The sequence below is a fragment of the Pocillopora damicornis genome, chromosome 3 (assembly GCF_964200805.1).
Source record: "Pocillopora damicornis chromosome 3, jaPocDami1.2, whole genome shotgun sequence".
Classification (NCBI taxonomy): Eukaryota; Metazoa; Cnidaria; class Anthozoa; order Scleractinia; family Pocilloporidae; genus Pocillopora; species Pocillopora damicornis.
Genome location: NC_142672.1, coordinates 27165653 through 27179328, shown reverse-complemented (window position 1 = coordinate 27179328; position 13676 = coordinate 27165653). Strand labels below are relative to the sequence as shown.

Here is a 13676-nt window from a genome sequence, read left to right as displayed (position 1 = left end):
TTTGAACATCAGCTACATTTGCATTACTAAAGAAGAATGTACTGCATCGGAAATAAATCTCTGCTCTCACCAGTTGTAGATGGGCACGTGACGCTTTTATTTGTAGCTGTGGAGGGAAGTATGTTTCCGTCTCGGTCTACGCACCAACATTTCCCAGTTGCCTTATGGCATTGTATCTCTTCGTAACTACCGTCGTATTTACATCGAGGCAAAGATTTGTCAGGATCTTGCGAATGGTTTATTACTTCCTGCAGCTGCTTTTGACACCTTGTCAATGAGAAACCTAATATTAGACAAAAAAAATCGCATACATAACTATGATATAACGGTCAAAGAATCGGCATAAATAAAATAATGAAATCAAAAACTTAAAATACCTTTTTTAGGATATTACCTTGCTTTGAGCAGACTGGCTTACCCATCACCAGAATTTGCCTCGTCCCTGGTACTTCGATCCCATCTCGCTTGACGCAAAAACAAAACGGACCATGGCACTGAATTTTTTGGAAGGCGCCAGTCTTACTACAGTGCGGTTCGAAACCGTCAGGCATAGGATTGCGTAGATAGTCTTGTAACTGTTTCTGACACACCGTCAACGTAGAAACTGAAATTTGAAGAACGAATTAACTACGAATTAGCTAAGTAACCATAAACCATTATTTTAGTTAATTAATGTAGATTTTTGTAGATAATTAATGCAAGATTGATTTCTAAATTGAAGTTTAAAATAAAGACCCTACTACTATGGTGAGCCTCGCTTCGTAACTTTCCAAGTTTCTAATTTTCTTTTCCATTTTTGAAGTCTCCTTGCTTTTTGGAGATTTTAGTAAATTAGTTGGATACAGTTGGCAAAACTTCGTCAAGTAGTTACCTCCATCATTGCAATTTGGTTTTCCTTCTGTTTTATCTACTCGGCTTCCTACCAATTCCACTCCATGTTCATTGACACAGAAGCAATACGATTCATAACACTGCATGGGCTCATATTGTCCGTGATGCGAGCACTGAGGAATATAAGGACCTGGTAAAAGCCAACTTCTGAGTCTCTCTTGATATTCCGTCTGGCATGATGTAGGAGAAGCAGCTACAAAATGCAACAGACTCATTGTGATAATCACTCCTTCAAAAAATTGTAAACTGCTTGATGGGTCTGGCCAAAGCCCACTGAAAAGTGTGTTAAATGGACTCAGAATACCCTTCAAGGAGGAAAGGTGATTAAAACTACTCTACTGTACTCTACTCTCCATCAGCTTTCGAAGTACTTGTAACAAGGTCCCCAAGACTCTAAAGCAAGGGACTGATTATGTATTTAGATATCCAAATAAAATTCAAACCTGACGATGGACACATTATGTAGCCAGTGGTCCTTGTTCCTTTCACCTCCTTTCCAGAAACGTCCACACACCAACATTCACCTGTGGCTCGAAGACACTGAATCTCTTCAAACCTGCCATCGCGTTTGCAAGCAGGAATGAAGCGGGAGGGTGTTGCTGGGAATCTAAGAGCAGCCTTATGTTGTTTCTGACAGGACGAAAGAGGATCTTCACCTTTCCAAAAGAAACGAAATTACAAAGTCACTACTCAACCACGTTTTTCATTGTAAAAAGCAAATATTCCATAAATGGTAACTTAATTGAAATTCAAACTAAACGAACAGAAACAGCTTGGGACAAACCTGGAAGGCGACATTTGGGCTTTCCAAGCCTAGCAGGTAAAGAAGTTCCCGCAATCGGGTCTCCATTTTCATCGACGCAATAGCAGTCAAGGTTTCGACATTGCACGGATTCGAAAGATCCATCGTCTCTACATCTAGGGATCAATTGACCAGGAATTGGATTCTTAGCATACTCTCTGTATCGCTGTTGGCACTTAGATAATTGAGCTCCTGTTGGCAGAAAGTAACAGCAATCACAAAATTTATCTTTTGCCTTACCGGGGTAATAGTCATCGTATGTGTGATTGGCACTCATTTTTATGTCCACAATTTAGGGTTGGAATATTTAGGTAAAAGGAAAATGAAAAACAGGTGTCTTAGCTTCCGAGATTCTTTTGGGGGGAAAAAAGGCAAACTAAATCGACATTTTCATCTTCTAAGACAAATATCTTCTTAAATTTTTTTGTCAACTTTCATTTAATGAATGTCAATCTCGGTTACTGTCCTTGCCTGTGGGAACCATTATGTGGCTACGAAGAAAGCACTACAACAACTACCTATTATAGGGCATTTCAAAAGCTTCGTTGTCCTAGTCCCAGGACGTTCATTCCCATCGTGGTCAACACACCAGCATTCTCTGGTAGAGCCTTGACATTGAACTTCTTCGTATCGTCCATCAAGTTTGCATCGTGGGACCAAGGTAGGTCCGAAGGACTGCAAAAGAGCCTCGCGATACTTACGTTGGCAAGACGTCACGCGACCCCCTCGAAAAGAAAAAAACATTTTTATTTCAGATGCGCCAAGACGTTCGGAGATATACATTAAGGGATGCCAATCTGCCGATAGTTATTATGCCACTTACCAGAAAAGGTGCACACAGGTCTTCCCGCTGACACGCTGATCTTGGTTCCAGGAATTTCATCTCCTTTCTCATTAACACAATAACAATGAGAGCCATAGCACTGCATATGATTAAATGAACCGTCTGCTCGGCACCAGGGGAGATGTTCATCTGGATGCGGATTCTTTAACCAGTAAACTAATCTCTTTCTACAAGGGCTGAGTTTATCTAAAAGGTATGAACGCGCAGATAAAGCTCAGAAGACAAATAAAAGAACCGGTAGGAGAAAGTCAATAAAAAAATACGGAGATGTTTGAAAAGCTTTTGACGAAGCCTTCTCATGCATACATCGGTGATAGCAGCCATGCAGTTCTGAAACCTTAAGGGGTTATACACATTCAAGCAGGCGTTTGGACTAAGAAGACAAAATATTTAATCAGAACGGAGTCGATAGACTGTGTGTCTAAAAACCTCTCACACAACACAGTTAAATTTGGTTTGAAAAAGGAATTGTACGGCGGAAAGAATAAGGTATTAGAGGATACCGTAACTGTATTCAATACTCACCAAAATTGGGACAACTTTTCAGGCTGGTGCTTCTTGAACCAATTATCTCGTGCCCTTCACTGTCCACGCACCAGCAGCTCCCCGAAGATAGTTCGCACTGAATCTCAGACCAACTCCCGTCGGGTTTACAGAAAGGAACGAACTTCTGGGAATAATGAATAGAATCTCGACGTTTCCTCTCGCATGGTGTAATATTAGCATCTGAAACCATCATAAAAAGGGAAAAAAAAGTATATATTAATTCAGAAGCCACAGAGGTTTTAAAAATGAATTGTAGATCTGAGCTATTGCATGGATTAAATGCGGATAACAGCATCAATGTGCTGACTTAATTTCAGTCACTGAGAGAGAATTAAGGACATGAGCTAAAACGTCTATTCTTATTAATTGCGATCGGGCCAAGGTGCAGCGCAGTTCACTTGTCATATTCGTGGATTACCTGTGTGAGTGCAGTTTGGTTGTCTGGCCAAATTGATAGTTTTTGTTCCAGGAATCTCTTTCCCTTGTGGAGTGACACAGTAACATACTCCTCCTGAGCACTGGACTTTTTCATAAGCCCCATCAGGGCTACACCGCGGGGCATATCGATTAAATGACTGCCACGAACGCCGTAAGTACTTCTGGTATTCTATTTGACAAGGTGTCAAAGGCTTCCCTATAGAAAGATTGCGAGAAAGGAATTTAACATCCCACGTAAATGTCGACGCTGACCGTCGGAGACAGCAACCCGGCTCGTTTAATTTAGTAAAGTGCACTCAGTTCCCGTGTATTGGAAAGTAGGTTTCATAGCAACTATCACCTAAAATCGACGATTTAAGACCACTGCTAATTGCACAAGGGACAAAGTCCTCCCTCTAAAATATGTTTGATTACTAATTTCCATTGTAGTCCGTTCGGAATTCGATCAGTTACAAAGAATTCTAAGTAGGAAGGAATGTTTCGATTTCAAATTTCAAACTTGAGCATAATACCACGATTACCTTAAGCACAGATAGGTTTATCAGCCCACCAACAACCTTAAACAATCATGATCTTCTTCTTTAAATTGAGAAAACAATTTAGCTTGTGTTCAGCAATAAATGACGAAAGGTCTTAGCATTTAAATAGCAAACATTTACACAAACCTACTCCTGCGCATTGTAAGGGCCCTATGCGTCTTGTTCCAGCAATCTCGATGCCTTGGTGATCCACGCACCAGCACTCATCGCTGAGCCCATGACATTGAATCTCTTCAAAGCTTCCGTCAAACTTGCATTGTGGAACTCGAGTGTTCTTGGTAAGAGAGCGTAAAGCCTCTCGATGCATTCGTTGACAACGGGTTGGACCTCGACCTTTAGAGAAGGAAAGGATGCTCAATAAATGCGCATCGTAATTGTTTTTGTACACACTGAGATTTACACTGTGAAGCACTATCGTCTCTGATTGGCAGACGATGTAATTTCACAATCGTTCGCTTCCAATCTTTGAATTTAAATGTGAAAAATTATATATTGTTTTACCAGCATCGCCACATCTTGGTTCCCCAACTAACGTATTTATTTCCGTATCCCTCACTTCTCTCCCACTATCTGCGTCGACGCAGTAGCACATCTCTCCTCGACATTGAACTTCCTGAAATTTTCCATCGGGCCGACATCTTGGTATTTCCACATTTGGTTGCAGGCTTCTGGAATTGTCGAGGAACTTTTTTTGACAGTGCGTCAAACGGATATCTGTAAACATGAACATGAAAAGTAGAAAGCACTGAAGGCCGCGCAAACTCCAAAAATTTCAAATAGTTCAAAAGGTACCGGGTTAGAGTCTGTTAAACCACTCACATTGGAAGATGCAGAAGTTTCAAAACTTACAATTGTGGTCATATTTTCGACTGCATCATAGAATTTCAAATATCTCTCTATCTCCGTCGAATACAGATAAATTCATACACTGACCTAAAGTAGGACACAGGAGAGGTCCTCTAGTTTTGGTCCCAAAAAGCTCGGTACCATTTTCCTGCACACACCAGCAGAATCCAGAGGATCCATTACACTGCACCTCTTCATAGCTTCCGTCTTGCTTACAGCGAACCAGGTAAGAACCAAATGGTACAACGCTGTTCTTTCGTTGGGCCCTCTGACATGGAGTTGAATCACCAACTGTGAAAGGCGAAAAATGAAAGCATCATGAAATTGAAAAAATGCGCATCCAGACACTCGCACTCGTATAATTGATTTCACCCTACATATGAGAACTTGCGCACAGTACAGTGTCAGTTACTTCGATTTTTCTCGTTACCAGTGTATTATAAATCTGACGCTATCAAGCGATGGCATCGAAGAGAAAATAAACCTGAAGTTACCGGGCGGAAGTTGATTTGTTCCCGTGCAGTTAAGCGGAAGATGGCGGCTAACTCTGGTACCAGAAACTTCGTCCCCTTCTTCATCCATACAAAAGCAAATCGATCCGTGACACTGCACGCCAGCATATCTTCCGTCAGACAGGCATCTCGGCACAAATACTCCAAGACGCTTATTTCGTCTGGCTTCAAACTGACGTCGCAGACATGGGGTGTTCGCCGAGGGATTCGCTAAAAGTAAGCCATAGTAAGAGGAATTATAGTTTTTACATTAAATATATATTTATCATGATGCTAAATCTTCGAATAAGTGACATTGTCTTGCTCCTATTTCCTTGCTTCCAAAGCGTCATTGGCCCTTAATAGAAGCTGGATCTGTTTTCACTAGGTGCTGTAGCGAGTGTTTTTTCCCTTAGCCTGATTGTTTGTCTTTTTGTTTGTTTGTTTCAATTACCTGCACAACGCATTAGACATGCCGCTTTGGTGTAAAATTTGTTTGCATTGCCGCCACATCCTCCATACACAAACTGCTCACAACGCCCTCTATCCGAATTGTAAAACCATTGTGGTATGAAACCTTTACAAAGGCCCTCGACCTTTGGTAAACTGCAGATATCACCAGCTAAAAAAAATTAATAAAAGATACAAAGTACAATGAAAGATGATTTTATAATGCAAGCCCAGCATTAAAAAGCTATTATTAAAATAAGATTTATTTAAAGTTTAAGCTGATGAAAACCGACAATACATGTCCTTTGAAGTTGCATTAATTTTTGAGCCGCTGAGGCACAAAGCTCTTACGTTAAAGATAGAATTTGTCGTGTGAACTCTACAAGCAAACAGCATTAAATCATAATGATTTACTTTCTTGTTGTTTACTGAGCTTTTTAACAAAATCAAACTATAGCTCGGTTGCATCGTTAAATGAGTATTGAGCTTTCGTTCATCATGCTGTGGACCTATCGTATCACGGGACGCGTGAAATATTCAGAGGAATTGAAAACTCGCGTCACTGAGCTGTGATTGAGGAATTCAATCAATTTCGATGATGATTAATGAAAGGTCTAGAATGTTTCGTTTCGTTGGTTTTCTGTTTTAGATATCGAGTGTTTGGTATTGAGAAAACTTCCTCGGGGAGAGTCATATTTGGCCTAACATAGCGCTATTTTTCGACATATCGGTGACGCGTGGTATCCAGGATTTCTAAAGTACAAGATAATTGTAGCCTACATTTTCTATTGTCCTGGAACTATTCCAAAATAGCGCACAGTAACTCTAACGATTTCTGGTTCAAAATATTTCTTTTGTCTAAAAATTACCCGCATGACTGCACGCTGAATTACAGGCTTCCTGGGTCTCGAAATTATTTGTGTTTCCACCACATCCACCGTAAGCAAATGACCTGCAGACACCATCTTTACCATCAAAGTACCACCGAACAGCGTGCCTCTTGCAGTATCCGGTGCTCCGGGGTTGTAAACAATCAGCACGAGACATGCTGCTTCTGTTGCTAGCAGGAGTTGGCCCTGAAAAAAGATAAAACTGGTCGGAAACTTGGTTCTTTGCAGTTCCAAATAGTCGTATCACAGAATTGGAACAAGGCTTACCTACGTATTAAAACAAACGCTGACTGAGCTGCTAATCTGAACTTCTTCGATGAAGATAAAAAAATTACAGAACTAATTTCAACACAAGAGTGACGCGACCATATGATTATAGTTATCAATAAAAAGCTCTAAGATAACGATGATCCGAAAGCAGCGTTTGTTTTTGGTTTGTTCTTCCTACGCTTAGAGGAGAAAAAAAACAAGGCGATTCTAGGTTTTAGTTGAGCCCTTTATTTCCTTTGAAGCATTGTTGACAATCAATCGCGTGATAGCACTTTTTCCATCATAACGAAATAGTGAGGGAAAACAAATTAAAACCCGCCATTTGTAAACGTCATAGGTTTGCAAGAAAGTAAGACAAAGTGACATGTTCATTGACTGAAACATTTTGTGCATTTTTTCTCATGAAATGATAACCAACTAGTTTACGCTTCGGCACGCTGAAAAAAAGGTTTCTGCATATTTTTTCGAGTGAGCTCTTACCGTTGACAATGACAGATATTTCGGCTTCCACTGTCAAAAATCCGTCATATGCCTGGCATTTATACATCCCACCATCGCGCATGTCTACATCCTGGATATTCAACTTGTCCATTTCTGGTATCATTCGGTTTGGCAGTCCTCGAAGCCCAACCTTTTTCCACGTGATGCTTAAAGGTTCTCCATCGAAGCGGCATCTCAGTTCTCCTTTTTCATAAGCGGGAAGTATTTGCCTGCTTTTATGCGCAGCGCTGACTTTCAGCCTCACCCCATCTGATCACACAAAGGATCTAATCTTAAATAACTGTAGACATAATTTTGAATCCTATTTTTGCAATGCCTTCCAGAATTCTCCCAAAGACCATTTGCCTGATTCATTTTTTTTCTATTGTTTGTTTATAAGTTTGCTTAATTTCTTTGAATTCCTTTTAAATTGTATTGCTTAAAAGTACTTAAGAATGATCACTTGTCTTCAGTCAGCTATTGCTTTGTCTAATGAATTCACGAGGTACCTACTTGGCTTACAGCTTCCATAGTGATAGATGGTGATATCCTTTGCCCCCAGAATACAAGCTGTTCTATTTAGTTCACAATAACTCTTGTATGGTATGCCATCCGTTCCACACACTGACTCTTCCGGGCGAGGTGTTGGACATTTAGACTGACAGGAACACCTGGGAGAATCGTATCTATCCAACCTGCAAACTTCCCCAGGGTATTCACATTTCCTCCGAGAACAAAGAACTGTGCAATAGAAAAAGTATCATCCTCTGAGAGACTGAAAAACTGGCACCGTGATTATGAAAGGACTTTTAAAATTATTATTGAAATATTCCAAGCTGATAGATTTTGATTTCTGATCAAAACAATGATTTAATATGAGGGCACTTGCTCGAGCAAGTTTAACAAAGCAAACTTGTAAGCCTTTTCCTTTCCTGAAGAAACGATACTGGCTAAGGAACCGCGCTTTTTACTTTGTTGTCTACTATGAGTGGTATCCAGCTTCACGAGCTGGCTTGTCTGTTTTCCAAAAGTAGAATTTGTCCTGAAAAAAACACTTGCCCCTGCGCTGCATGGGAAAACAAAGGGAAATTTTCTGCTGTTGTGTCACCTTAGAGGCCTCTGGATAAAATTCCCCACAACGAAAAGCATTTGCTGCTTTGCTTTAAAATAACTAACTAACAGAATTTACCTTTTTGACACGCTTCTCTAGACATAAGAAGCTCGCGGTGAGGGTTGCACGTGCTATGGTGAAAACAGCATCTATAAAAAAAAAGAATCATTGTAATACTTCGATTGTCTTATGGGCATTACTTTTCTTGAAGACTACAGGCATTTACCCATTGTATCGGCTTGAAAAGTCGCGAAAGAATGCAGTGGTGAGTTGGCCTTTATAATACTGTAGCTCCCGCTTGCTTTCGACATGCATACAAGTGTACTTGCCGAGAGAAGATGGTCCTTAAGTAAAGCACATAGCTAAGTTTTCGCATGTTGACATTCCGTAAAAAGGTGCAATCAAGAAGAAGTAAAAATTAAGGGGGTAAACCACTCGAGATAAGCACGATTCTCGAATTATGGAAATTTTGAATTACATTGAGTGAAATGACATGAACGGCATTGAGCAAATTCTGGGAATTGGTCAAAATTAGCGGGACATTGGAGCGACTAAGTATGCGACGTATCCTATCGTTTGCTAATCATTCAGTCAAGTATTCATTTTATGGTGTAATGTCTCCCTTAAATGAATTAAGATTCCATAAAAACATCCTATGCATTTCCAGTGAGGCAAATTTTTTTGAAACAGCTAGGTCACGTTTTAGTAATAGCTATCTTTCATCAAAATATTAGGGACGTTTTTTGAGAAAGGCGATAGGCGACCGGAAGCATTTCAGATTTCAAGCTTAGAGTTTGGACGAGAGATTTGTAGAAAACGTAAGTGAAAAGAGTTCTAAACTGTCCGCCTCTTAAAAACGACTGTGCTAAAGCGACGAAAGGTATTAAATGACGTAAAAATTCTAAAATTACCTTGGTCAAATATTACCTTTTGCAATTCCTTTTAAAACAGAATCTGGTTCTTGTCAGTCTACAGTCAGAATTTTCTTTATTTGATGCCATCGTTGCTTCGTCTTTTGGACAGGCATCTAAAACGGGTAAAACAAACAAATAAAACAAGTAAAAGATTGCATCAATTTAAAACGTAAACATTGTCACAAAACCAACTTATCAAACACTCCAAGGCTGTCCTAAGGGGGTCTATAGTCTATGGTTCTAACCCTTTCCTACTAGAAGTGACTCCTTTCCATATTCGTAATAATAATCTTTATAAGACCAAGAACAAAACATAACGCAGGAGTGGAAAACGTTCCTTGCCATTTGAAAGTGAAAACTCAGTTACCTTCATTGGGTCTGATTGGAAGTATAGGCTCGTGGCACGAACGTGTTTCACAGGTGCTCTTACAGCACCTCTGAGCACCAGAACAGTCCACATCCCAATTACATTGCTCAAGGGTAGAACAGTTCCTGATGGTGGTCCATAATGGACACCGGCCTTCCTTTATAATCTGTCTCCTAAGCCGGTGAGCAGTCTTCTCCCTGTTACCTAACACGTAAAAATCGATCTTAGAAACTTTGTCAGTTTCAATTCATAAGTTACGGTAGCACAAACTGCATGCTGGCGGCAACCCTCTACTCTAAGAAAAAAATTCCCCTAAAAGAATTCCCCTCACTCATTGCGCTAAACTAAGCACAATTTTGAAGTCAGAGTCTTTCATTTTAAGTCATTTCATAAAATGGAAATTTGAACTTCTACAAGAAGGAGTGAAACAAGAAAGTCCCATCTAAAGCGCATCTCTCTCTCCAGGTCTTCCTTCCCTGTTCCTCCCATCCTCTTTCATTCCTTACTTTGAGTGACACCTAAGTGTGGTTAGCGATGGAGTAAGACTGAGTTTAACGGAATCAGACATCATTGAAAATAAAACACTGACGTTTAAAACATATCATTTCTAAGCTTAATAAAGGTGTTTCGTAGTTTCATTTCATTGTGTGGCATCCCAAAAAGATAGAAAATATTTCGTGGTGCGTTCGCTGGGATCTGGAAACCCACGCTTCAGCTTGCGTGTTGTTTCAAAAATGCAAATTTCGAGTTTCTTCTGGTATTAGAAAGAATGGAATAAGAGGTGTCCTCTGAACTTCTTCTCTCCCCCAGGCTTTCCTTTTCCCCTATCCTTCATTACTTTGCGTGACACCAGTGTTGAACTATCATGCGGCTGGATTAGCTATGGGGGCAATATTTAATTTAAGCAATAAAACAGTGACCATTTATAACATTGTTAGTTCTATTCCAAAAAGATAGGGACAATTTCGTGATGTGTTTGCTTATTATGACAACCAACAATTCAACCTAATTGTACTAACGTGTTGAAATTTAGGGCAAAAATTATCTTATATTTGTTTACATTGTTCAAAGAACCAAGTATAGACATTTATATCAAGGATTATCGACTTTTTAGTCAAAAGCCTCTTTCCGGAGACTTCTAATTATTTTAGGATATATCCTGTTATCTTTTGGTGACACAGAACAGCTTGGTACCATTGGAAAACCACCAAGATTATCGAACAGCGATAACATTCACGCAGAAATGTAATTTTGTAACAAATGCTAGTTGCGTTGTTGCATGATAAGAAATAATGAAAGGTATCTCTCAAAAGTCTTACAATAATTTTGTACTGATAAACAAAACAGAGCTGTCACTTCTTTGACCTTTTCGAAGCCGAAGGGTTGGATGAAAAATGCGGGATCGTCAATTTTCGAAATCCACGATTTCAACACTCGTCATTTTCACATTCCAAACTCCCCACCCAACGGTCTTCACAACCCATCTCAAAACGATGGAAAATTGGCTTGATCAAACCATACAATGAGAAAAATCTATTCTGAATCTGTCTAACACAACAGGAAACACTAGGATAGATTAAAGAGGAGAGCCAAGCAAATTGGGATAGGGGAATAAGAACGAACAGAGCGAGACACAAACAAAAAAGAAAGATTTGCCCAAACTTAATTTGGGAGGAGGAAAAAAGTGAAACGATAAAATCAGTTTCTTAGTTGATTATATTAAGAATTCATTCATCAAAAACGAAAACCAAAAGCAAGTTAACATACTTTCCGTTGACACCGATGCTTTTACAAACGAAATTTTAAGTTTCAACACATACGAGCTTATCCAAAATGGAATTTTCTTTGGTGTTTCATGAAAAAGCGGCAAAAATGAAAGGGAAACGTGCACACCGATGGTCCTATAGAAGAACCAAGCTTAGCTGATCAGTGAAATTGACTTTGGTGAGACTACCTCACCAGACAGAGCTGATCAGCTGTCGTCGTCGGAACTCAGTATGACAATCTCAGACACCGACGAATGAAAATGCTAACAAACATATCCTATATGGATTGAAAATTAGAGCGACAAAAACTGAAAATGGCTACTTTTGGCAGATTAAGAAAAGAAGAGACAAAACATAACCCAAATCTACGCCAAGGTCACGTTCTTAGAGCTCTTAGTGTAAACAATACTCAGGCAGCTCAAGTAAGGTCAAGGGATTACTCTTTAGATTTTTTCCTGTAAATCGCCCTCTCCTCCCCTTCTCATCTCTCAAAATAAGAGTGACAAAACGAGATTTGTCTTCTCGTGGAACAATATTTTGCAGATCAAATAAATAATTTAGTATGATTATTAAATAAAGCGATAGGAATCCACACAAGAACAGCATCCCCCAACTTCTATCAAAATGATAGATTTAAAGTTCCCAATAGATACTGTAAGGTTAGCATCAAATGATAGGTACCGCAGGTACAGCGGTACATTAACAGATCCCTGAATTAGCTCGGTGGCGCGTTTGTTTCGCCCGTCATTTAGTGATTCCATGCATGTTTTATCTTATTATAATCGACGTAGAACATTAAAAACATGTGAAATTTTCAATTTCAAAACTAAATTTAGGCCAGGTCGATTGTGCAATGGTTCTCAGTGAGATTAGCCAACACAGTATTCCTACATTATAAATGAAACTACAAATATCTTCACACGAAGATACTGAACCGGCAGTGAGGGGTGCAGCTGTTGCCAAGCATCGTGAGTACAAACACATCAGTGGCAAGGTACTCGAGTACTGAGTCTTTCTAGGGTTCCTTCAGACTCAAGTAAGGATTACCTCCCTTTCCGTGATAATCGTTGGTGGTCAATTAAAGATCGAATTTTTGATCTTATAACTTTTCCTGTTAATTTTATGAACGGACAGGACCTTTTCTCGCCAAGATCGGTCGAGAAAAGCTATCATGATCCTGTAAACAGTAATTTCATTCTTTTCGTGCGTGCACTACATGATCAACCTCTATAACACAATTTTGAATAATTCCCTTTAAAGATATAAGGCTGATTTTGAACTTAAACAATAGGACAAAGTCATTCAAGTTACACCAGAATCTATCTACGTTAGAAGTGAATTTGTCAAAGTAGACTGACGTGTAAGCGTGGAATCATAATAATTGCATAAGAGATATTATTGATAGGAAGACAATGAACAAAAAACAGTATTTACGTGAGTAAACTTGTAAAGTTTTGCGAGTGATTTTCTTCCACGACATTAGATCGGCTGGCAATGTAAATATTCTTTTAGGATGACTGCGAGCAACTCAAAGATAGGATTAATGTTTCATCATTTATAAGAGCCATAAGTATCTCAATGGGAAAAGCAGCAATAAGCCAAAGACGATTAGATTTCGATTCTAGGCAACAATCCGCCGAATAGTCAGTATAAACAGAGTAATAAGTGTCTTACTCCTTTTTCTGATAGCGGTCTTATTAATCTTCTGCGACCATCTTTTCGTTTTTCGTGTATCTGGGTCTTTCTTTAATTATGCGGTTGTCATTACCCTTCAAATCATTCATGTGCCTTGTAGCTAATTTCACGTCCTACAAACTGTTTCCCCCCTAACGATTGAAAAAGTCTCTGAACCTTCGCGTAACCTCTCAAAGCAGAGCTATCGTACTTACCAGCCGACTGGTCGTAGATGCTCACCAGTAAAGAGAAGAGAAGGAGACTTTTAACAACAACAATTTTACAAACCATAATTGTTCACTTGGATGCCATTGACAGTGTGTGAGTACTCAACAGAACGTCTACCACAACATATTA

General features: G+C 39.5%; 1 protein-coding gene across 2 annotated transcripts in view; it reads right to left on the bottom strand.

The window, feature by feature from the left end:
* LOC113685849 (uncharacterized) overlaps positions 1 to 13676 on the bottom strand; it is a 26248-nt gene extending 12572 nt beyond the window's left edge. For both annotated transcript variants that reach the window (XM_089199386.1, XM_027203422.2), the window contains exons 1-21: positions 13535 to 13676; positions 9880 to 10083; positions 9526 to 9625; positions 8677 to 8747; positions 8001 to 8228; positions 7488 to 7757; positions 6717 to 6923; positions 5852 to 6019; positions 5401 to 5628; positions 4994 to 5197; positions 4562 to 4774; positions 4187 to 4393; positions 3502 to 3717; positions 3063 to 3263; positions 2517 to 2723; positions 2212 to 2418; positions 1676 to 1885; positions 1335 to 1547; positions 872 to 1084; positions 395 to 604; positions 71 to 283 (exon numbers count right to left, since the gene is read on the bottom strand). In XM_089199386.1, coding sequence (XP_089055512.1) covers positions 71 to 283; positions 395 to 604; positions 872 to 1084; positions 1335 to 1547; positions 1676 to 1885; positions 2212 to 2418; positions 2517 to 2723; positions 3063 to 3263; positions 3502 to 3717; positions 4187 to 4393; positions 4562 to 4774; positions 4994 to 5197; positions 5401 to 5628; positions 5852 to 6019; positions 6717 to 6923; positions 7488 to 7757; positions 8001 to 8228; positions 8677 to 8747; positions 9526 to 9625; positions 9880 to 10083; positions 13535 to 13610 — 4066 coding nt within the window. In that variant the 5' untranslated portion in view covers positions 13611 to 13676. The remainder of the gene's footprint in view (positions 1 to 70; positions 284 to 394; positions 605 to 871; positions 1085 to 1334; positions 1548 to 1675; positions 1886 to 2211; positions 2419 to 2516; positions 2724 to 3062; positions 3264 to 3501; positions 3718 to 4186; positions 4394 to 4561; positions 4775 to 4993; positions 5198 to 5400; positions 5629 to 5851; positions 6020 to 6716; positions 6924 to 7487; positions 7758 to 8000; positions 8229 to 8676; positions 8748 to 9525; positions 9626 to 9879; positions 10084 to 13534) is intronic.